The following is a 24120-nucleotide window of genomic DNA, read 5'->3' as shown; positions in this document are numbered from 1 at the left end:
TGGTACCTTACCCTTCTGTTTCATGTTCTAGGACAAATGTTATTGTTTTTCTAGGCTACAATTTTCCTATTATTGAAATGAGATCTAGGCATTGGTCATGTGCTCAAAGTTCAAAACCACATAGAACCAGGTAGGTGGGATGGATGGGGGTGATAGGTGAACGTATTGTTATCTATGTTATTTTACACACAGAATCATATTAATTTTGAAATCTGGACTGTTTACTAGACAGTTCAAAAGCTCAAAAGATTGCAAAAAATGCAACAGATTCTCATGTATCTGCCCAACATAGACGAAAACTTAGTGCAGTGAAAGTACCTTCGTTTTTCTTGATGTGAAGTAGGATGCTTCTATCAAGCACAAGGCTTGTTAAGTTCATGAAACCACTACTATATCAAAATATGAAACTTTTCAGATAGCCATGAGACCATCATTTCCCCTGGCAAAGTAATGTCTCTATCACCAAGACAACCAGCGTTTAGGTATCTATCAGTATTCATTAGTGGTACTTATCTTTAAACTTAATTGGAATCATAGTCTTATGAGTTACATTCATGAGCATATTTTAACTTCTATGAAGAACAGGACTATGATTTTCTTCTTTTAGGGCTCTTTTCTGTTTCAATAATCCTTGTCACAAATACCATAGACTCTTCAGAGACAGAAGTCTGGCAGACTCTTCCTCTAATTTAAAAAGTGAGGTGATTCACAGTCAATGATAGATGGAAATGCCTCTAGCTTGGCATTGGATTTGCTGTAGAAAATGCTAGTAATTAGAGGAAGTATGAAAAACATCATTGTCATCATAAAAATTTGTATGATGTATGTGTGTGGCATGTGTCAACATGTGTTTGTGAAAGTAGAAAACAATGTTGTGAACTCTGTTCCCTCCTTCCACCTTAATACAGGCTTTGAAGATCGAACTTGGGTTGTCAGTTTCTTACAGCAAGCGCGTTGCCCTGTAATCATCCAACTAGCCTCCTCCCATGCCCCACTGACATTGTTTTTTAAAAACTTTTTCCACATTGGGGTTGATTCTAGCCAAACACAGCAATGTGGAAATATGGCATCATGTGGCCACATTTTCATGTGTGTGTGTGTGTGTAATAAATCTGGAGTTTTGTTAATGTTGAAATATTCCCCCTCTTTGTTTTGAATATTGGCAACAAATTTATACTTTCTAAAGTACTAGTATGCCAACACAAGCATTTCTATGGTTTGTGCAGCCGGAAGCTGCTGGCCTACAACCATTTATCTAGAATTACGGGAGATTCTTACCCATTCCATCTTAACAAGGGTCTTTGGTGTACACCACCTCTTTCTAGGGCTCCCAAAAATGTTACACAATCAATGATGTATCTCCTGTCCTCACAAGTGTCTAATCACTCCAGGTGACTGAGCCTTTGGCCTTTACAATTATTTCCAGAAAAGGAGTGGAGAGAAGAAAGACAGGAGTAGAAAAAAGAAAAGGAAGGAAACTAAGGAAAGAAAAATGACCATTTATGGACTAAGTATAATATTATGTAGTTTGTTATTGTACTATCATCTGTATCATTTTTCTCCATTATATCCCAGTAAGATAAATGTTGTCATTATCTTACAGGTTGAGTTTATAGTCAGAAACATTGCCAATGCCCAACTTATGTAAACTATGTGGTTGGATTAGCTACAGTAGTTTCATTCTGAAGCACATCCAAGGTGCACATCTGAAAATAAAACTATGTAATTCATGCAGACAAAGGATACAGAATTTATTTCCTCTAAGAATGAAAGAAGCATGGTGGGAAACCCTGCCTGGGTCTTAAAGTCAGAGGTAATTAGTAAGATTAGCCTATCTGATACAAAGATGAAAATACTAAGATCCCTGAATGGGAAGCCATACAAGGAGAAAGGCATCCACCCTCTCTTGACTTCCCAATTACTCATTGCCTCATTCACATATCCATTCATAAGGCTGATGGTTTATTCCTTTGGACATTTAATGTGTGTCAGTCTTGTGTTTCCAATTGCATGTATTCTTTAAACTTTAGGGATACAGATGGACACCGTGATTGACAACAAAAGATGTAAACGATAGCACTAGTTGATAAGATTCACTCCTGGAAGGTCCTGCAAATCAAGGAAACAGGAGAAGTTGTCTGAGAAGGAATCCAGGAGAAAGATCTTCGCCCTGAGATGAGGAAGACCTTGTAAGGGTCTTTCACACATGTCCTTGGTTCTGCTTTTTTGTTGTTGTTGTTGTTGTTGTCTTGGTTTCTGGCCTTTATCTTTGGAACACTCTGCTCCTCCAACACTTGCCTCACAGCCTTTCCACTTTTCCAAACCTTGGGTCTTCTCCTCAGTCAAAAGAGGAAGATACTTTATTGTTATAATTTTAGGGGTTATGAAACTTTGAAGAGTGGAGAATTTGAAGTCTAGTCCTTGGTATAAGACAGAAGTAGATTTACTTGTTGATGGAAGCTGCATATGTATGTGATTTGAACAATTTAATTTCAAATTGTCTCAGCTTCCAGAGTCAAAATAATAGCCTTCTCAGATTTGTGATGTATCAGTGAGATATTGTGGGCGCAGTGCTTGGAGAGTTTTTGCTTAGAAGAGGGTTTTGTTCTGAGAACAAGGCTGATGGTGATGGTGGTGGTGAATGAGTTCTTAGTGACTCCACTAATCTTTTTGTGGTGATTATGATGGTGGTGGTCGTAGTGATGCTGTGAGGGTGAATATTGATTGCTAGTGATGATGGACAGATGTACTTTTTGTCACTGTGAAAAACTTATAGGGGGAAATATTTACTTTTGCCCATAGATTTGAAGGATTCAGTCCATGGAAGCCTGACTAACTTGACTAAAGACCTTCTGAACCCTCTGTGTTATGCTATATTATATATATATATATATATATATATTGTATTATATACATCATGCTATAGTATATATACCATGATGAGGATATCTGATGTCTCAAAACTTTTTTCCTGATCACACAGGGGGCAGAGGGAAATGAAGGGAGGATGCAGGGACAAAATAAGGACCCTTTGAAGTCATGCCCTAGCCTCTACTTCCTCAAATCAGGACTTGCCTCCAATGTTTTCACTACTTCCCAATAGTCCAGTAAATAATTAACTTACCAATGAATAGTTCATTGATATGTCAGATCATTCATGAATCAATCCTGTTTTAAAACCACATAAGCTGCTTAGCAAGAATTAAACCCAGAAGCTTTTGTTGGTTGCACTTCTGGTCCTGTTGATTTGTGATGCAGGTAATTTCATTCATGAAGATAAGAAAGTTCAATCTTTGCCCACCTCAAAGCAGAGAATGAAAGCCCTCTTATAATACCTGATATGAAAGACTTTAGTTGGGTCGGGTGTCTCACTGTCGTTGAGAAGACCAAGTCTGGCATTTGGGGGCCCTCGCAGGTTCTCCCCATTCATGGTGCACACAGCTTGCCCTCTGCTTTTGCTCTCTCTGCCAGCCTTTGTTCTTGGTCTCACTGGCACACAGAAAAACAGCCTTGTGGCAAACAGGTGGGTGTGCAGCCTTGAGTGGCAGTGGAAAGTTCAAAAGCTTGTGTAGTAGTAGGAGCAGCGGGCTGCGTCCCCGGCACCCGGCTGCCTGCACGGCTAGCTTTACCTGAAATAATTACACGGAAACTGTATTCTTTTAAACACCGCTTGGCCCATTAGATCTAGCCTTTTCTCGGCTAACTCTCACACCTGGACTAGCCCATTTTTAATATCCGTGTAGCTCACGAGCTGGCTTACCAGGAATGATCTTAACCTGCATCTGCCTGGAGTGGGAGAATCATGGCGACTCACTGACTCAGCTTCTTTCTCCCAGCATTCTGTTCTGTTTACTCCTCCCACCTATGTTTTAACCTATGAGGGCCAAGCAGTTTCTTTATTGCTTAACCAATGAAATCAACAGATTGATATATGACACTCCCACATCAAGCTTGGAAAGTGCAGATAGTACAAAAGTTCTTTTTCTGAGCACACATCAGATAAATCCCAGTGGACAGAACCTTGTACAGTCACACCAACACACTCTTATAGGAGGACTAAATTAGTCTCAAATAAGCAAGGGCAGCACACGTATTAACTGCCTGGTGGATTTCCTTGCTGTTTTCTTCAAACTTTACTAAATACTCTCCAATATCCCGGGTTTGGGATGTCAACAAACTTTTGGCTTCAGAGAAGACTGTCCTTGTAAACTTCCTCAGAGAAGGAAAGCATGTTGGCTTGCCCACTTTGGCCCCATGACTGAGAAGCAGTGGAGAAGCACTGACATCCCTTCCAGTGCTCTCCTTTAGATGGAGTCTCTGCTTGCCTCTGACACAGACAGGGGCACCTGAGACCTGGACCCACTCTCCGGAAGTTAGTGCTTTGTCCTAGAAACCATTCTTAGTATCTGTCCATCTTAATCTGTCATTATAGTGAGCATGGGATTTTTCAAGGACCCATTTCATATATGTAGTACCCCTCTTCATAGCAAAATTTTATAAGCAGCTCAAGTTAAGATAGTGGCATACATGTTCTACTTCAAATTCCATGCTTGCCCTGGTACTGCAGGAGGAACACCAACACTCGGGAAGTTGAGGCAGGAGTACCTCGAAATTAAGTCAGCCTGGGCTATGTAACAAGACTCTTTCTTAGAAAAGAGGGTGGTTGTGGCGAAATCCTATGACTTTACTTATCAATAGAGACATCATGGGGCTATAGCTCAGTCTAGCTAGACACTGATTATTAATACCTCTAGTATTCTTCATACACTCAAGAAGTAAGGAAGGCATGTGGAGAAAATATTGTCCATTGAATAAAATGATTTCTACTTTAAATGGATCCTTTCCTTCATTAAAAAATCTATTTGTTGAATATGAGTTCCAGGCACTGTCTCAGGGAAGGAGATCCAACCCATGAAGCTGAAACACGGCTGGATGGAGAAAAAAGTCACCCTTCTTAGTCTTAGGCTGGGGTCATGTGATTTTTTTCTGTCAGAAGCTTGCCAAGAAACTAATTACACTTTGGCTCCTGAAGAAGTCTGCCCTCAGGGAGAGGATAGGATGGTCACATGCATTTCCCACTCTCTGACCCATGTGACTTTTTCTTAATTAAATTAATCAACTGGCACTCAGCCAGCAGAGCAATCCCTGCCCATACATATACTTCCAGACCTCCACGACTGGCCGTGACATAGCTACCTCTTGCTGCATACCCAAGCATATGCTATTTCACTTTCATAAAGAAACAATTGTAATTCAGAATGAAGAGAAAAGCCTCTTCTGTGGGAAGTCTAAAAGGAGTCTTTAGGAGGTTGATGATTATTCTAGTCTCCAAACCATGTCACCTTCTTGGTTTTGTCTATCTTTCATTGTTTATCAATGTTAAGAAGTATTGTCAGCTTGGATTTTATGTAATAAGTTAACTTTAATCCTTTTTGGGACAATGGTTTTCAAATCCTGGTTTGTTCACTTAACAGCTATGGAGCTTAGGGAGTTTATACTACGATGACCCAAGATGAATGCCTACCTCACAGCACGCTAGCAATTAGCATAAATAAACACAGCAGTACATAAAGAATGCACTCAATATATCATCATTGTAACTATTAGTACGAAAAGAGTACACTGTGTGTGTGTGTGTGTATGTGTGCGTGTGTATGTGTGTTCTGCTGCAGTGGTTATGAGAAAAACTACGAAAGAAGGGAGATGTTTAGAGCATCCACAAAAAGTATTTCAGTAACGAAGAACCAATTCTCTAGAAAACAAGAGTGTACAGCCTCAGGGTGTTGTCAGTAGGCTCATGCGACATTGGCAGAACATGCCGGCAAGAAGGCCTTTTCTTTCTGAAAGATCCCTCCGTTCCAGAGGCTAGCCCATTCCTTCAGCAGCCCCACTGCTCTCAGACTGGAGTGTGCATCAGCAGTGCAGACACTTGCTCTTCAGGAGCAGGGGCACAGTCTCTGCTTTCAGAGACTCTGATTTAATAAATGCAGTACAGGGCTGAGGAGTCGTCCCTCAGTGGGGTTCTACAGTGATCTGATCGAAATGATCCTCCACTTGGACTTTCGGAAGGAGCTTCTACTGGGAGGAACTTTATTCCATACTTTTCTCACATCTTTCTACTCTATATAGCTACAAAAAAAAAAAGGTTTTTCTGCTCTTGCCTTCTTCACAATTCTGCTTCTCCTCAGCCATTATTCCTGCCAGCGAAATAAAGAACCATGACACATACAATGAACACAAGTATTATTTTAATCTTCAGGTCCCTGTTATTGCAAGTTCCTGGGCAACTTCTTCAGGTAAATACCAGGGTGAGGTCAGGACTTGCATAGTCCAAAAGAGGTGAGGTGATTTAATGTGGTGCCAGCAAACGTTGATCCCTCCCCAGCCCAAACCCACCTGATCCCTCTCTCTCCATCTCTCTGCAGAGGATCGTCTGCACTGCTGGTCTCCAGTGGTATCCCCACCCTGCTCTGATCCACTGTGTCAAAGGCTGTGAGGTGAGTGACACTTCAAACAAATACTTCCGACATTTGCTTTTGATGGTTATGGTTCACTAGACCTACTAAGCACTGCATAATGCATTAATATGGTTGTTACTGCTGACGCAGAAGTGTTATCATATTCTACAGATGACAGATCCACAGAGAGATAGAAACATACTGGAAACAAGAAGAAAGTCGGGATAAGACAGTGCTGAGAGTTTGAGCCAGGAGTTTCTTTCTGCAAATCCTGTACCCTAATGTTATTGGAACACAGGGCTTAAGAAGATGCTCAGAGACATGATTGCTGTGCAAGCATGTGGACTTGAGTCCACATCTAGCACTCACACTGGGAAAAGCAGACATTATGGTGTATACTTATAATCTCAGCATCAGAGAGGTAGAGCAGGAGCAGTCTCAAAACTCCGAACCAGCCAGCCAGCCACATGGTATGGTGAGCTTGAGGGAGTAGAGCCAAGCACATCCTCACAGCTCCATACCCAGCCAGCCCAGTCACACAGTACAGTGAGCTTCATGTGTAGTAAGAGATCCTGGCTCAACAAATAAGAAAGAGAAGAATTTAAGAAACCACCTGACATCTACATCAAGGCAAACACACACATGCAAACATATGTATGCTTCACTCCTCCATATGCATATCTGTATACATGGCAACACAATACATGAATATAAGGCAGCATACGTCATATTTATGTAACATAAATAACATAGCAGCTATTTTAATAGCAATAGAACATTGAGCCCTTATAGTACTGTGTGAGGTAATTTTTCTTTTAATTTCCATTTTACTGGTGACCATTACTTGTAGAAGAATTCTGTCTGTCTCTCACATCTTGGTTATTTGCTGTTTCTTCAGTCCCAGCACTAATCTGAACCATTTTGACTGAAACATTGAATTTAAGTGGAAGATCCTTTCTGACCCTCAAAGTTATTGACTTCCCAATTAACCCATTCCCTGGGCTTGGAATGAAAGAAAGCTCTCTCTCTGTCTATTAGCAACACTTTAGGGATGGAGTCAATAGGTAGGTTCTTGGGATACAGCTGTTTTCTCAAGGAAAAGTTTTCACAGAAACCAGAGCCATTTCTCTTCTTCAGTCCTTGTCACTTCTTGAAAGGATGCAACACGGTGTCCCTACAAATGCATAGAAAGAAATATGTGCCCCTATTCTTCTCAGATGGAGTTGAAAAAGAGACTTAGAACCACTTCCAGATAGGTATCAAAGCTCTTTAGTCTCAACAGTCCACCAAAGAGACTGTGGTAGAGGACCTCATTCATGTCCTTAAAAAATTGTTTGAACTAGAAATGCCCTACATAAAAAGGTCATCTAAACCCAATAATTTTTAAAGGATGGGGAAACATATTCAGGCAATTGTCTTCTGGAGAATTGATGGAATTCCCAGACTTAGGATGCTCCTAACATGACATAGTTCAACCTGATTACAGTATGAACAGAAAATTAGTACAGAATAATAGCCAACAAGTCAAAAAATGAGTCCAGATTTTTGGACTGCCAATCTGCAGTTTTTTCTTCTCTTTTGTCTGTTACCAGCTCAAAACCGCTTCCTATAAGTGCCATAAACTAATAGGGTCTTGCATTTCACTGTAGTTAGTGTATTGTCTCAGAAGAGGCAGCATGGCAGCCTTTAGGACTCTCATTCTTTCTAGCTTCAGTCAGAATAGCAAAATATGGCCACGGTCTTGCCACTGTTTGCTTTTGTCTATGTCTGTGGATCGGTTCTGTGTTTTGGGAAAAGGCATCTTGAGTTACCTGAGTATTCACTTTGCTGAGCTGGCAGTCTGGCCATTCAGTGTGACAGCAGAATTTGATTCCTCCTTTGACTCAGCATTGAAGCCGAGAGACCCTCTGTCCCTGGCGAGCACTGAACCCTGACAGTGATGCTTATCGCTTTTACCCCTGCAGGTACCTCTCAATCTCATCTGCTCTTCTTTGTTTAGTATCTGTGTCTTATCAGGAGATAGAAGGATGCTCAGAAGGAAAATAAATGCTGGGACCAGGAATGAGCTATCAATCTCAAAGTGTCCAAAGGAAATCAATATGTTTTCTAAAAAGGACGTCCAAGTCCCATCTTTCTGTTCAAAACTGTTCCAGCCAATTATATGCTCATTATGTGGTCAGTCACCATCTAAAGTTCTGGGTATACATAGTTTTGTGCCAGTTAACATAGCGGCTGTGTCACCTGTTACAGTCACCTATAATATCTTTTGTCCCTCATATAGCCACCCATTAATCATTTTACTAAATATTTGCTGACTATATTGTTGACAAATATTTGCATAAGTTGCAAGACATCTTCATAGGAAATTCAGGGCACAAAACCAAAAGATATACATCTAGTATGTGGAAAACTTATAGTGATAACAGAAGGCAAAGATGGAAGTCTAAGATTATGAACCATACTGTATTTAAAATGAGAATAAGAGCTGTGGAAGCATAGAGCATTCAGGGGTCACTAGAAATAGTTTAAGTATGAGTTAAGATGATTTTTGAGCTGTATCAAAAAGGATGGATTTTGTTTGTCTTAATGCCCTATTATTCAGAGTATTAACTGGACATATGCTAAATCTCTACACAGCAAGCTTTTCCATACCATCTTCTATCCCTAAAATTTTCCCTCTAACCCCACCTAGTAACTCCTATTTATGACTGTGATCTCCACTTAAATGTCTTCAATGTCATTGTTTCCAGGACCTTTTTATCTTAGACAGGATCAAATACTTTATTTACTATAATAGCACCGAGTGACTATTTGATTAAAGACCTTTTCTTTCATCGATAAAATCTAGATGGATAGGGTAGATGGATAGATGGAAGAGTGAATGGATGAATGGATGGATGGGTTGATAGATTAACTATCATGGCTACAGGAAATGGCCGCTCAGGAAGAGACCACATGGAAAAAGCCAACTACTCCTTTTCCAACACAGTTTTCTCAGGAAGGGACTATGATTCACCTTCACAAATCTGTACACACATATGAGGAAGAACTCAAATGGAAAGGTCTTAGGCTCTGCTGTTGAATATAACTGTAGCAATGTGCTGACCATAGAACTTAATGACAGACTCATCCCTCAATTTGCAGCCCCACCTCTCTCTCTTCCTCTCTCTTTCTCCCTTCCTCCCCCTCCTTCTCTCATTTCCTCCATTTTCCTCTCCCTCCTTCCTTCCCTCCTTCCTTCCTTCCCTCCCTCCCTTTCCCCCTTCTCTCTGTACCCCAATTTGTCATGAAGAATGGCAGACACAAAGGCAGTATGGATACAAAAGCCAGTCACGCAACACAGCTTAGACTCCTTGTGAACTTGGTTCTCCTTAGAGTCAACAAAGGTGGGAAGGAACGGTGGTAGCAGGTGACTCACAGATAGTGTGCTGGGATGAGATTTGGACAAAAGATGATATCCTTCCCACAGCAGTACCTTTAAAAAGTTTTCTAGGAAATTTGGAGAAACAGATGAAAAGTGCTCATGTTTCCTAATATTAGAGACACACAACATACCATATTGAAAACTGGAGTGCCCCCCCCAATGATGTCATCAAAGAGACTCCTGGAATTTCCACAGATCCCCAGGATTCAGATTAGCGACAATTTTATTCTGTTTTCCCTCATTTTTGGAATAACACAAGGTTTATAGGATTCGTTGAAGAAAATAAATTAATGTGAACTGGAACATCATAGAATGGATAGGGGAACTGGGGAAACACAGCAGCTAATGAGTTTAGATTGCAACTTTTTTTTTCATTTCTTGCCAGTATGATTTTTGACCAAGTCATTTTGTTACCCTTACTCTCCAGGTGTGGGCCTATGAAGAGAGAATAATCATGCTGACCTAATATGTTTAGAGAAAGAGTAAAAGGAGTCCTGCCAAGGCTTCAGACAGAGTTTATCCGTGTTCCTGTTAGGAAGGCCACTATTAATACACACATTCTCCATCCTAATCCCTAATAATCTTTAATTTTTATATTTGCAATTCTGATAGTTTACACCCAGATTCCTAATTTGTGTGTACACAATATACTAAATTAAAGAATTATAAAGCCAGAAATGCAAATTATCTTATCATGTCTTGAAGTAAATTGTACCTTCTATTTTAGAAAGAAAGAAGGAGTATATTTTATGCTTTAATGTTCATACTACAGCAAACAAAATATGCTTCTCAGTATAATCATACTCCAGCAGGGAAAATATGGCCATAAAAATGTACCCAAAGGGGATTTGGGGATTGACAGTCAAATTGGCTGATGCTGATTTGTAAGAAGAGAAACTGCCAGGCAATCAAAGAAGGTCTAAGGGCAGTCCCCTTTTATGTCAGACAATAACAAAGCTTTGTTCAATTCCTGCTTCTCTTCCCTTTATAGCCATTCATGGGAGACAATTATTGTGATGCCATCAACAATCGAGCCTTCTGCAACTATGATGGTGGGGACTGTTGCACTTCCACAGTCAAGACCAAAAAGGTATGCCAACATTAGCCTTCTCGTTCCCGCCAGCTTTGTGCCTCTAGCCTGCTGACCAAAGTCTCTTCTCTAGGCATGATGCCTTGCCTCTGTAACTTGCTTAGCGCCCATCTTTGGGCTTCCCATTACTCTAGCTTTTATTCTTTTAGTTAAGAGTGAAGCTACTGTCATTGGCTGGATGCTGGATGGTCTTTGCAGAGGTACTCTTCAAAACGTAGTGTTTCATGTAGAAGCAGATGCGTAAAAGAGCCATGTGCACTTTATGAACAGACTGGACAGAGGAGCCTGGGCGGAGAAGATCCTGCATAGTGAGGAGTAGCTATGTCACAACAGCAAGGAAAGGAGCAGGGAGGTGCTGAGAGCAAGAGTGTTCGAAACAAGAGACAAACTTATAAATCCTAGAGAGATATATATTCTGAGAGATACATCCAAAGTAGAGGGGAAGAAAGCATAGGACACTGCCTCCTAGGACATCAGAAACCTCGGAACTCTCTATTACATATTTATGGGTTTTTTTTACCTGTGGGATTGGAGGTGTATGAAGGGCCTAGTCTATGTGTGTGGAGAGGGTTTATGCTGGTGTCATTTTGTTCCTCTGGCATTACAACACATGCACACACCACAATGGTTCAAATACTTGTAGTAAAATAGGAGCATTGGAGTGAGATATTCATCAGCCACCTCAAAGAGTCGTTACCTCTTCTAGCTTCCTGAAAAGAGCTAAGACTAGAATTTGGGATTCCAGTTACGAGTGAGGTAAGAAATCCGGGCACACTGCCGTGAAAAGCATTCACATGGCAAATGTGCCATAGGAAACACCTCAGTGTTTGCAGCTTTCTTCCCTCTGAGGCAAAAGGTCTTTCAGTGTCAGAGATGATTTGCTCAAATATTTCGTTATAAAGAACTGAAGTCTGAGCTACTAGTAGAGGAAAACAATCTTAGTGACGGCTGAGTGCTTGACGATTATCCACACAGCCTTCTCGTTCCACTAACATCACTTCAACCAGAGGAGGGATGCTTTGTGCCACACAGCAGAGGAAATGACACAAGGTGCCTGGCTCGCAAACTAAACCCTCTGATTTAGCTGCTTTAGGAAGCATGCTTGCCTCATGTTGCAGGGGTGAATGGGCACACAGTCAAATCAAAGAACTGTTAACGGCTGACACATAAGAGTGCTAATAGATTTTCTGGAGTCCAGTCAGCCCCGAGTGGACAGTATTTTCACAAAATGCCTGACCTATTGTGGTTTTGGTTTTGTACTTTTACTAAAACATATTTTATGCTTAATATAAGAGAGTACAATCAAGTTCCTGTTAACAAACTTTATCCTAAAAATGAAACAATATATATTTTATTCTTTGGGAAATCTAGAAAGAAAGAAACAGAAGAACATACTTATTCTCTTCCAGCCTGAAGAAAATCATGGTTGCTTTTTATTTTGAATAATTTTTGTTTGACTGTTATATATATATATATATATATATATATATATATATATATATTACGTAAATGAACCCATTTATTTAGTTGGCTGTGCACTATTGTAGTTAGTAGGCTTGGGTATCAAATGGTAGCACTTTCACTGGTCTTTCAGTTCCTTCAGTCTTCTGATGGCAGACTTCACTGTGACGGCAGAAGTCGTGTTGTAGGTCCAGGCTTCATCAGCCACTGTCTTCATGCAGGAGCCACAGTGCCAGATGCCAACGGCTCGTCTCTTCATCTTGGTCTTGCCACAGAAGGAGCATGTGTACTTGGCGTGCTGGCTGATTTCAATTTTCTTCACCATTTTCCGGAGGGAGGGACCATAGCGGGTCCTGTATTTCCCGACAATCCCGACCTTCTTGGTGTGTTTAGCCATGTCGCCGGAACCTAAGCCAAGCATGGAGAAGCTGTTTCATATATTTTTATAATGATTCTAATAACTTTTATTCTTCATCCTCCTCTCACACCTTCCTCACCCATTGAAAATTTTCTTCTGAACTGGTCCAGATCCTAATGTCTTGCCTCCTTTGTGTGTCTGACCCACCGATTTAATCAGGGGTTCCTGCCTGAACTTAGGTGGGGGTTATTTACTAGAGCAAAGGCAACATGCCAGTGGTTATACCACTAAAAAAATAGCATTCCCATTTTGGTGTGTTTTCTTTTATGTATTTTGTAAATATAAAGCTATGCTCGTCTTTAAGTCAGTGCACTCCCAGTTTGGGATCTAACATCTGTTGACTTAGCACAAGAACATTTATACATGTAAATGACCTACCACTTCAGGTCGTTGTTTGCTGTTATTGTTTATTCGGTTGTGATGCACAGCATCTGTGCTACGTAACCACCTATTTTAACTCTTGTCTTGAACTTTCAAGTTTTTTTTTTTGTACACATAAGTACTTTCAGAACTCTTATTGTTACTTTACAAAATTATTTCTAAGGTTGAAGGTGTAAGCATTTTTAATGTTCTTGTTAGCTGCTTCCCAATGAATATAATCTATCGTAATTCATATTTTCTTCCATCAGAGTACTCTGTTGTGTTGAAGATGAGTGGAGGACGTCATTTTTATTTCAAATAGAAGGTTCTGTAGAATTACAGCCCTGTGTGACCTCACAAATTGGTCAGAAAGTGCCTCTGATTATAATACTTTTTATACTACTGTAATTTATAAACTAAAATGTTAAAAAAAACTAAGTTTACTTAGGAGCCTTCCTAAGTATATTACTTTTTTTTTAACAGACCATTTTGTGGGGAGATGAAATAATGTGATCAAAGTTCAGATGCAGATTCGAAGTTGTTACAGTAGCTTATTTCCAGTGTGTGTGTGTGTGTGTGTGTGTGTGTGTGTGTACACATGTGTCTGTCAGTCATTATTGGGCTCGCTGTTCCTGAGTTGGGTGCTTCTGCAATAACTTCAGACTGCTGAGCCCTTCCTTACTTAGGCAGTGTTTCTTCACTAAGGAGTCCTAAGCAGCTCTGTAGTGATCTTGAATATATATTTCCTGATCTTTTCTTCTCTTATTTCCTTTCTTGTCCACCTACAATATAAATGTAGTCTAGGAATTTTCCATTAACATCTACTTTGTGCTGCTCCACCCTTCTGGATAAAGCAGTGGATTGCATGGTCATCTTCCAATGAGACGACTTTCCACTGAGCATCTTCTCTGGACGAGGTTGTGTACCTACAGTAGGAGCCAGATGGACACAGCTGCTACCTTGTGAGATCTGCCTGTTAGGGACTATGAGGAGCAGGAAGCTGGTGACAGTGCATTCAGTTGTCTTTGTGAAAATGTGATGATGAGGTCTGCAGGACTTTGGGGAGACAAATTCCCTAAGGATGGAGGAGAGATGTCCCAGTGATTGTTAATGGTTTGGGGACAAAATGGTGGTGTTCCATGTCCAAAAGGATTGACTAGAGATGCTAAATGACTCTCTTAGGGTGTGTGTGACATTGTCATAGTTATTTTGTAGGCTCACCAGTGTTTAATACTTCTCAAAGTTAAGATTCCAGGTTGAGGAAAGAAAGTATCTTGCATTAATGTCACATGTCCTTTTATTTAAATTGCCCAATGTACCTTGTAAATAAGTTCCAACTTCTTGAACCATCTTTGTATAGAATAGACAAAATAACTTGGGCTCCGAATAATTATGAGGCTTTCCCAGGTTCCTTTGATCAGTGGTTGGCAAAGTTCAAATTCAAATCCAGTTTTGTCTGACTCACACACAAGTCCTGTTCTTGCTTCTGCACAAGGCCGAGTCTCAGAAGGTGACAGTACCTGTGAACAGGGCTTTGTTCTCGTGCCTCCCAGTGTAGGCTGAAGAGGTTTTATGGTGAGCCCAGGCTGCAAGGGAACATGAATTCGGGAACCTCCCTGTAGAGGATGAAGGCAACTATCCCAGAAACAGTCTTTCCCAGGTATTGTTACCATACCAGGATGCCCAGCTTGGGGGTTATTCTGTGTTTTCATGGAACAGGAGAAAGTTCTGCTCCTGTCTCCATCTTCCCCAGGAGGTAACCTCTTAGTGGACAGGAAAGGCTTTCTTGGATTCGTGTCTTGACCTTTTCTATTATGTCTACTTCTTATCCATACCCTTGGCCTCCATCAGGGGAAATTCCCTTCCTCTGAGTGCCCAGTCTGGTACTCAGAAACTCACCCACAGCACAGGGGTGCTGCTAACACAAGAATGTGTCTGCCAAGGACTTATTACACACTGATTGGTGGCGGGAAACTCTGTGCATGGTGTTTCCAGAACTGTCTCCTGAGGAAGAGAAAAGACTTGAGAGGTCAAGTAAGAGTACAAGGTGACAGAGACGTCTGTGGGATAAGATCCTCTACTACTAGACAAGCTGTCCTAGTGAGTGGTTATGACAGTCGACTCTGTCACATGCGGTGTTACCTGCTTTTTCTGTCATTTCATTTCACAAGTACAATAGCTCTCTTGTAGGTATTGATGAAACTCAGAAAGGTCAAGGTCATCAACCAGTAAGTAGCAGGTCTGAGATAAAAATCTATAGCATTTGATAAACATGTCACCAGACACTAAACTTTCTGACCATCTTTCAATGGGCTTGTGAATTGCCAAAGCATTGTGTGTCTCTCCTTATAGCAAGTATCTTGCTTTATACATATCCATACGCTCTAGAGAGGCTTCTCTGTAACAAGGGCTTTCCAGTCACCTGTGTGATGATAACCCTTGCTAAGGGAGAGATACTGTGATAAGCCCTGCACAATAATGGACTGGGCTCAGCCATACTAAGAGTATCGTAAGGACAAATATCTAAATACTTTGAGCAAGTATTGATGACAACATAGCAAATAAAGAGTGTGAACAAACTTTCCTAGAAAAGGCTACATAGCAGATGAGACATAACACATCCATCAGACCTCAGGAGAAAGATTGAAGAAAGGAGCAGACACAGAGGAAAGGAAGGAAGAGTGTCTAGCAGAGGGCACAGATTATTCCAAGACCCAGACATCAGTTAGGGAAAGGGGGGAGAAAGTCACATCTCCCTTTGTCCCTTTGTAGAGCCAGATCAGAGAACAGAGGAAATAGAAAGAAGCCTAAAAGGATAAGGCTTTAACCACTCAGGCAAGTATGTCTGATCATTCTACAAAGGTAATAGGGAAACAGACAAAGAATTGCAAGCACAGTATCAGCTTAGAGGAACCGAGAATGCTCCTTAGAAGGTAGGGTATATATGCCTAAAGTAAAAAGTTAGCAGCAGAGTATAAGTGCCCAGCTAAGCAGAGCAGCCCAATTCTTCCATGCCCAGGGATCCCAGATACCAAGAGTGCCCTGTTTTCCTCCAGGTCCTGACTTTTTATGTGCAGCAGACATGGAAAAACCCTTTCAATTTGTTACTATTAGTGAATTCAATTCTTCTGTCTCAAGGTGTTATATTCAATGTCACTATTATCAATATCATCACCTCCACCATCTTCACCATGTCATGATCAATGATGGTATTGTCATGACCAATATCCCCATCACCATGGCCTGTACCATCATGATCATTATCACCATCATTTCATGAACACAGATTTTGTGCAATACACGGTGCTGCATTTTTTTTCCTGGAAAATCTCTCCAGATGGGATTCTTATTGCCTTCATTTTACTGAAACAAACAAACAAAAAACCCAAAGCCCAGAAAAGGAGGTGATTTTCTTGATAGTATACCTTAAGTCAATCACAGGGCAAGCACTTCAATCCGAGTTCTCTTTCCATCTCTACCAGTAGATTTCCTCACTGTTAATACAATACTCATAAATATGAATATTTTACTCATACTTGTACACTCTATCCATTGATTGTGCTGTATCCACCCCACTTCCAAGAAACATAGTGTTTATATGTGTCATGTCTTCTACTTGCCTTGTTAACGAATTATATGGACACTAAACAATCCCTAAGAATTGGGAAGATACAGTGATTGACCCAAAGTGCCATAGCATAGGGGTGGCAGAACCAAAGCTTTCAGACTGTCAATATAGGATGCCTCTTATTTCCTCAATACACACACACACACACACACACACACACACACACACACACACACGAGAGAGAGAGAGAGAGAGAGAGAGACAGAGAGAGGACTTTCTATTACCTCTCCAATGAGTATGAGTCAGAATCCAGTCCTTGCCTGTTTCCCAACCCTAGACAAGAGCTACAGCCAGAGTTTTGTGGTATATTTGCCCAAGCTGCATTCCTGAGCCATTCACACCCATAGATGAAGGGGTTAGCATAGGTAGCTCACCCCGATGGAGAAAACGCAGGCCTGAACACCGTTCTTTAGCCAAGAGGAAAAGGGAGAGATTCCTACTTTGAGTCCTTGATCCTGTCTTGTTAGCAGAGCTTGGCTTGGGACAACATAGCTACATGGTTACTGGGAATCTTCATTTATGATCTGATCTGGCCACCATGGTGTGTGGCAGATTTCTATGGCAAGTCACCTGGAAGAGAAGCTAAGTAGGAATTCAGAGACTGGAAATCAGGCTCATGGCTTTTACTAAATCAGACGGTGTTTTTTGTACCTAAACCTAGATTTTTTTTTTTTTCTTTTGCAGTAAGATGAGTCTGACTCCTACTCTTCTTGTTCTTTAGGGGTCTGGGGTGGCACTGAGAGATGCTGGTAAACACAGATGAATGTCCCTGGCCTCATGCCAGCTACTGATTCACTTCTTCGCAGCTTAGTTTCCTCTAAGGTATAAGCTGGGGCTAATAAGAATAGCTGCCTTATTAGGGTTGCTGGGAAGCGTTGAATGAGATAATGCAGGTTGAGATTAGCTCAGGCTCAGTTCACCTTCAGAGACAAAGATCTCAGAGCTGGTTTGTAGAGGAGCTGACTTTTTGATTCCTCATCAGAACATTGTACAAACTTTATGAAAGCCTCTGTCTCTTACTTGGAGCCTACAAGTAAATTCTAAACTTCTACCATGGTCTTATTAATACACCTGTATTTAAAGAACACAGTGAAACTCAAGATTCCTGTTTGGAGACCAAGTCTTCCAGACTTTAATCACATTCTAATTATATTTTTCACTGTTTAATTTCAGATATGTCTTTTTTGTTTTTTCTTATTTTTTATTTAAATTTTAAAAATTTTACATAATAGCCCCTGTTCCTTCTTCCTCCCTTTCTTTTGTCCCCACCACCTACTGTCATACCTCCCCTGCTCCACTTCTCAGAAGAGGTAAGGCCTCCCTTGTAGAGTCAACAAAGTCTGGTATACTAAGTGGAACAAGAGCAAGCCCCACCCCCTGTAATAAGGCTAAGCAATGTGTCCCACCATGACCTTGGTAGGACAGAGCATAGAGATCTCATCCAAACACAGCCAAAGCAGTGTGAGAATCAGCTGGTGCCGGAGCTCCTCCTGTGACTTTGGAGACTTGGAGACACTAAGAGAACTGAAGAGGGTAGGGAAGGAAATAGGAAAGGCAGAGTTTGTTGGGAAAAGTCTTTTCCAAGTTCCTAGGAAGGAGGTATGAGCAACTCAATGGGAGAGGGTTTACCTAGCATATATAAGACCCCAGACTTAACACCACACACACACCATGATATCAAACTTTTTTTTGTTTTGGACAGGGTTCTGTTTTCTTATTTTCCCCATACAGATAAATATTTTCAGCCATATTGGTTGTTAAATCATAAATATCAACGTGTATTACGACCTGTGCTACATATGCTACGTCTGTTGTGCATTCACGTGTGGATGAGTCCACTCGGGGCCATCACTCAGCAAATATTCAGTTCAACAGTTGCCCCACCTCCTTCCCAGACCAAGCTGACCCCCACGTGAGAACAATTCTGTGCAGGAAGAGTGAAATGTAATGTTGTGTGCTCTCCTAAGATCAAAGAGAAAGGCGAGGAGGTCTTGAGCTAAGACATGTGGCAGAGCCGTCAAGACACAGAAATCTGAACGGACAAAGGCTACAATGTAAAAATCCTAATAAAAAATTGTAGTGTTTGAAAAACTCTAAGGGGCTACAGCCCAGAAGGTGAAGGAGAAAAGAGGCATATGAAGGCTGAGAATCATACAGTGCTCAGATGGTGTTGTGCCCTGGACCTATAGCAGAGAGTTTGAATTTTCTTCCAAGAAACAGAATTTGTTAAATACTTGTCTGTGCAGTAGGTGAAGTCGCTCTGGTGGGAAAGAATTACACAGAGAATCTAAAGAAGACTTTAGTGCTAACTGGAATGTTTCCAAGGCAGATGAGCACGGCCAAGAGAGGGGGTAGGAAGACGGATGGGTCAGGGACAGACTCTGGAGCAGGGAAGGGACAAGAGGCTGACAAGATAGTGGATATGTGAGAGAAAAGCCTGACTTAGGATATATTATTCCTTGCTGAGGAAAGCCTATAGACTGGGCCCTGTTTTAGGGATTCTGTGTGTTTTCTCTTGCATGAATCTTACAGCCATCTGTAGCATTGTTGCTGTTCTAATCTCTGTTTTATACATGGTGAAACTATGGACCATGACAGAGAGGTAATTTCTTTAAAGTGCACAGTGAGCCTGAATCAAGGAGGCGCGGTCCAGGTCTTTGGGCTGCCAGCATGGGACTCTCCACATCTAGTTGGCTATTGGAGTTTGCCTTCGATCTAGGCTCGGTCTCTGTGTGTTTTTTACAGTTCTAACATGTGTGTTCCTCCTGAAGATGAAGAATCTATGGGAAATAAGTCTAGGAAAGAATACAGTTGATTCTAGAGAGAATGTTTAAAATTTTTTCTCCACAAACAAGTCCTCAGAGCAGAGCAGCCTTCCTCATGCTGAGGCCCTTAAATACAGTTCCTGGTGTTGTGGTGACCCCCAACAGTAAAATTATTTTTGTTGTCACTTCATGACTGTAATTTCGCTACTGTCATGAATCGTAACGTAAGTATCTGATATGTAGGATATCTAATACACGACCTCTATAAAAGGGTCAGTCAACCTCCAAAAAAGTTTGTGACCCACAGGTTGAGAACCACTGCCTTAGAGGCTAGGCTGTAAATGCCCTGAAGAAGGAAGAGCAGGTGTAATTTGAGAGGCAGATGCTCGAAAGAGAGATGACCGAAGCTGACTAGCATGGCACCAAGTAAAGCATCTTTTAATTGAAAGGTGAAGCAAAGAGCTGTTTTAGGCATAGGGGGTAGGGCATGGCAGGGGAAACAAAGAGCATCTCACCATTTCTGTGGTTCAGGCTCTAAGAAAACTATAATGAACAAGACTGACCCTGTCTCTAGTTCAGTTTCAAAGAATTGGTGGGAGGGAGCCATATCAGTGTGTCTGCAATCTGTGTCCATGAATATATGTCTGTATAATTGATCACTTCGTTTATCAAACATTTACTAGGTATTTTTCATGAGCTATTTTATTTATCCTTCATCACAGTGTCAGGAAACATAAGGACGTACTTCTATTGTTCCTACATAATGAATGAGTTTGCTAAGACTCCAGAGCTTGTCACATGTTCAAGGTCATGCCGGAAATAAGTGATAGAGAGGGAATAAGATTAACACTTCAGTTTGAATTATTGCAAAAATTTCAGGATTGAGAAAGATTGTTAGTATGGAGGCTAAGAGAGGAGAGAGGGATGGGGAGAGAGAGAATTAGTCTACAAATATAAACGAACAAGGAAGACAAAGATGCTTTCAGAGACAAAGTGAGCACTTGGAGAGCCTGCCTAGGCAGGAGGCGAATGAGGTCATTAAACCCATCCGCGCAGATGGGGGACCCTCTGGGGAAAGTTACAAACAAATGTCATGATGCAATACGGTGAAATCGCTTACGTTAGTTCAGGCTGGGACTCAGCAGGGATTGCACTGCAATCTCTGGGAAAGATGGATCATCTGCCGGATGGGGAAGACACTTGCTCTGTTGGGCTTTTCCTACCACTTTCTAGAAAGGCCAGCCAGCCAAAGTCACAGAGCACATGGCAGGGTGGACTGGGAATGGAACTTTGGCCTCTCGTTTTTTCTTATGCTAAATTCTGTTTCCAAGAAAGGTTCTCACAAAAAATTTAATTCAAAACTTTTGTGTAAAATGCTTCTTACTTGGGACTCCAGGCTCCGTAGAGGTCATAAAAGCTTGTTTCATACATTCTTTTGATTTTATTTTTGCCTCCCCAAATCATAAATACAGTATGCTCAGAGAGCTATGTTCATTGAAAAGATATGTTCACATCTTTTATTTTAATTTATTGATCACAACAGTTTTCTTTGTTAGCTTTCTTCTCCACTGTAGAACTGTATTAACAAACTGTATTAGCACTCATAACGATATCTACCCGTGTCATTCAGCCCCTATAACTTACTCAGTTATTTCCGAGGCACAGAGAGAAGCAGCTTGTTTTACTATAAGTAGCAGCAGGTCACTCACTTTCAGCAAAGAGCGTCCCTTTTCTTGTTTCAATTTCATCATTGAAATTGGAGAGTTGTAAGGGGAATCAGAATTTCTTACATGAAAAGAGCATTTCCTTCTCCATAGCAATTGTCTCTGCAAATGCAGCCTGCTGTGAAAGTGACCCTGGGACTGCAGAAAAGGTTATCATAGTGTCACAAAAGTAGAACCATGACGTGACCTTGAGTCTCTGTTTCAAATCTATGATTGTCTTCTTGCTCTTTACCACCACACCATCTAATTCATCCCAGTGTTTTCTCTCTTCAGGTCACTCCCTTTCCTATGTCCTGTGACCTACAAGATGACTGTGCCTGTCGGGACCCTGAAGCCCAAGAACACACCCGGAAAGACCTTCGGGGATACAGTCACGGCTAAACAAAGGAGTTGTCCAAGATTTCCCAACACCAGGACCCGCATCCCTCTGGTATTGATTTCACAGTCTGCTGCTCAATGAAATGGCCTCTCCACACCAGGGATCCTTAGCACCCAACCGGTCTGCCTTTAATTTCACCCAGGAAGGACCAACTGTGGGGCAATGAACTGAATCTCACCATGTTGAATGATGGAATGGCATACTATCCCACAGTCTAAGATGGATTACGTACACAGCATGTAGTCCCAGAGCCTCTGAAAATTCTAACCATTTGTCACATGACCACAGCCCAAAGCAACAACAACAAAATCATGTTTTGTATCAAGGAGGATGCACATCTGTGGTTAGTGCATATGCATGCATACACACCCAAACAAACATCTGTGTGAGGGCAGTTTTAGAAAAGCAGAAAACAACTGGAAAAACAAAACAACAACAAAAGCGCATCTCACTCTTTCCTTTCCCAGGCTTCCAGCCAACACTGTCCTTGGGAGTAGAAACTACAACAAGGACTGAAAAGCAAATATAACTCAGAATCCAAGTCACAGAAAATGTAGTGCATACATCATTATGTAGGGTTTTGAGACCAGAAGTGAAATGGTTTGTGACTATGAATCTTCTAGGGAACTAGGGACCAAGAGTAAGTAAATATTTCAATGTGTGCAAAGCTCCCCATTTTATTCTGCTGCCATGGGAATTTTGCCCCAACACCAGGGTGTAAGGCCGAGCTGGAAATGGCTTAGGACTACAGAGTCCTGTATTTTATCAGCTCCTTGCTTGAGACTTGAGGTCTTCAAATGCCTTCCAGATCCACCCGTTCTCCAGATCTCCCCTTTGGACCACACTTGCTGCTATTCCTGCTGCTCTGCCCATACACTGAGTACTCTTGGTGGTAGAACTAGCTTAGGACAGACTCCGTATAGCCAAGTAGACTGCCTTAAAAGTGATTCATATTATTCCAGAGTTCCTCACTTCTTGGCCCATCTTCAAGAAAAAAATTTTAACAGGTTTAAGTCCTCCTTGAGTGGACTTCTTATTCTGGAAAAGACTTGAGGGATATCAGATGCTCAAGCCCTTCCTGAGAATATCTGAACCAGTGTTAGATTTTCTAATCAAGTGGAACAGTGTTAAGCCTGGGGATGCTGGGGCCACCAGAGGCTATTGGAATGCTCATGATTTGGGTTATTATTCTTGTTTCAGTTTTCCCAGCTCTCTAGGCTAGAGCAAGCTTTGGTCTTCAGACTCCCACTATTACTCTAAGCAGATGCAGTTCTAAAATGTCTTGGATATGAACAATGTAGGTGGTATTCTAGAGGAGGAAAGAAACATTAAGAAGTTCTGGAGATCCAGACTCAGCACCCAGCACAGTCACTATACTTTCCATATAGTTTTCTAGATGCTAGGACATCTGTCCACATTCACTGTTGATCTCCACTCCTCTTCCCATATTTAGTTTTCAAACATTAAGAGGAAATGAGTCAACCGTACATGGAAGCCAACAATGTATGCAGGGCCTCTGTTTTTCTGGTTACCTATACACATCCCCTAAATTAATATGGGAAGAGATTAACAGAGGTTGAAGTGTATAGAGTAGTTAAATTTGATATAATTTGTGAAACATGGAGCTGGGAAGCAAGGAGATGGCAGGATCTAAATGAACTGTATAACTTAAAGATGACAGGATATCAGTTGATCTCAGGTTTAGTGGGAATAACTAGTACAAGCAAAGTCTGGAACAGAATACAATTGTCAGCCCATGCGCAGCCACCCTGCATCTAAGGCTTCCATTGTTAATCTATCATGCTCCCCTTTCTACTAGGACCAACAGCAACTCCACAAACTGTGTTTTCATATTCTGGACCAATAGCTTTTTTCTACTGACCAAGAATATTTGAAAAGCTATTTATTGACCATCAGTGGTTTGTAATATCAAGAAATGTACCTAGGTGCTTTTCCCACAGGTGCCCACAAATAAGGATACAGTGCTTAGACTGTGCCGCTTGTCCTGTACGAAGCTTGTCCTCTGAAGCTGAAGTCTAGGATGGAGAGGTAGCCACTGACGTAATGGCCAAGCACTGTGGATCCTCCAAGAGCAGATTGCATTTATACATATAGCACTCCCCACTCTAATTATTAGGACCAATCCTTAACAAAATACAAGAACAATTAACTCTCCAGGATCCTGAACCTTTTGCCAACCCTTCAGGCCCCTCTCTTGACTAGATATGTTGTGTCAGCTTAGAACAAGCTAAAGATTAGTACAGGACCAGCCCATCCAACAAAGAAACCACCTAAGACCCAAAGATGACATTATTAATAGTAGAGTCATGGAAACTGAAGAAAGAGCATAAGAATGTCTGTAAATCATTCCTCATCCAAGTCTCTCTCTTCCCTCCCACTGTTATCTGTCCCT

General features: G+C 41.3%; 2 protein-coding genes across 2 annotated transcripts in view; one reads left to right on the top strand and one right to left on the bottom strand.

Annotated features, from left to right (window-relative positions):
• The window catches only part of Pappa (pappalysin 1), a 228225-nt gene extending 205366 nt beyond the window's left edge, over positions 1 to 22859 (top strand). The window contains exons 20-22 of the mRNA XM_041632518.1: positions 6426 to 6497; positions 10874 to 10972; positions 21602 to 22859. Coding sequence (XP_041488452.1) covers positions 6426 to 6497; positions 10874 to 10972; positions 21602 to 21709 — 279 coding nt within the window. The 3' untranslated portion in view covers positions 21710 to 22859. The remainder of the gene's footprint in view (positions 1 to 6425; positions 6498 to 10873; positions 10973 to 21601) is intronic.
• On the bottom strand, positions 12552 to 12830 carry LOC121433860 (60S ribosomal protein L37a-like). Its single transcript, XM_041632519.1, has one exon. The coding sequence runs from the start codon at positions 12828 to 12830 to the stop codon at positions 12552 to 12554; it is 279 nt and encodes a 92-aa protein (XP_041488453.1).
• Positions 22860 to 24120: the final 1261 nt, after the last annotated feature.

The sequence above is a fragment of the Microtus oregoni genome, unplaced genomic scaffold, assembly GCF_018167655.1.
Source record: "Microtus oregoni isolate MIOR12 unplaced genomic scaffold, Mior012 000041F_ref0000270, whole genome shotgun sequence".
In the NCBI taxonomy this organism is placed as follows: Eukaryota; Metazoa; Chordata; class Mammalia; order Rodentia; family Cricetidae; genus Microtus; species Microtus oregoni.
This window is presented reverse-complemented; position numbering and strand designations above follow the sequence as displayed.

Coding starts and splice junctions, on each gene's coding strand:
- LOC121433860 (XM_041632519.1), bottom strand. CDS start 12,830: ATGGCTAAACACACCAAGAAGGTCGGGATTGTCGGGAAATACAGGACC.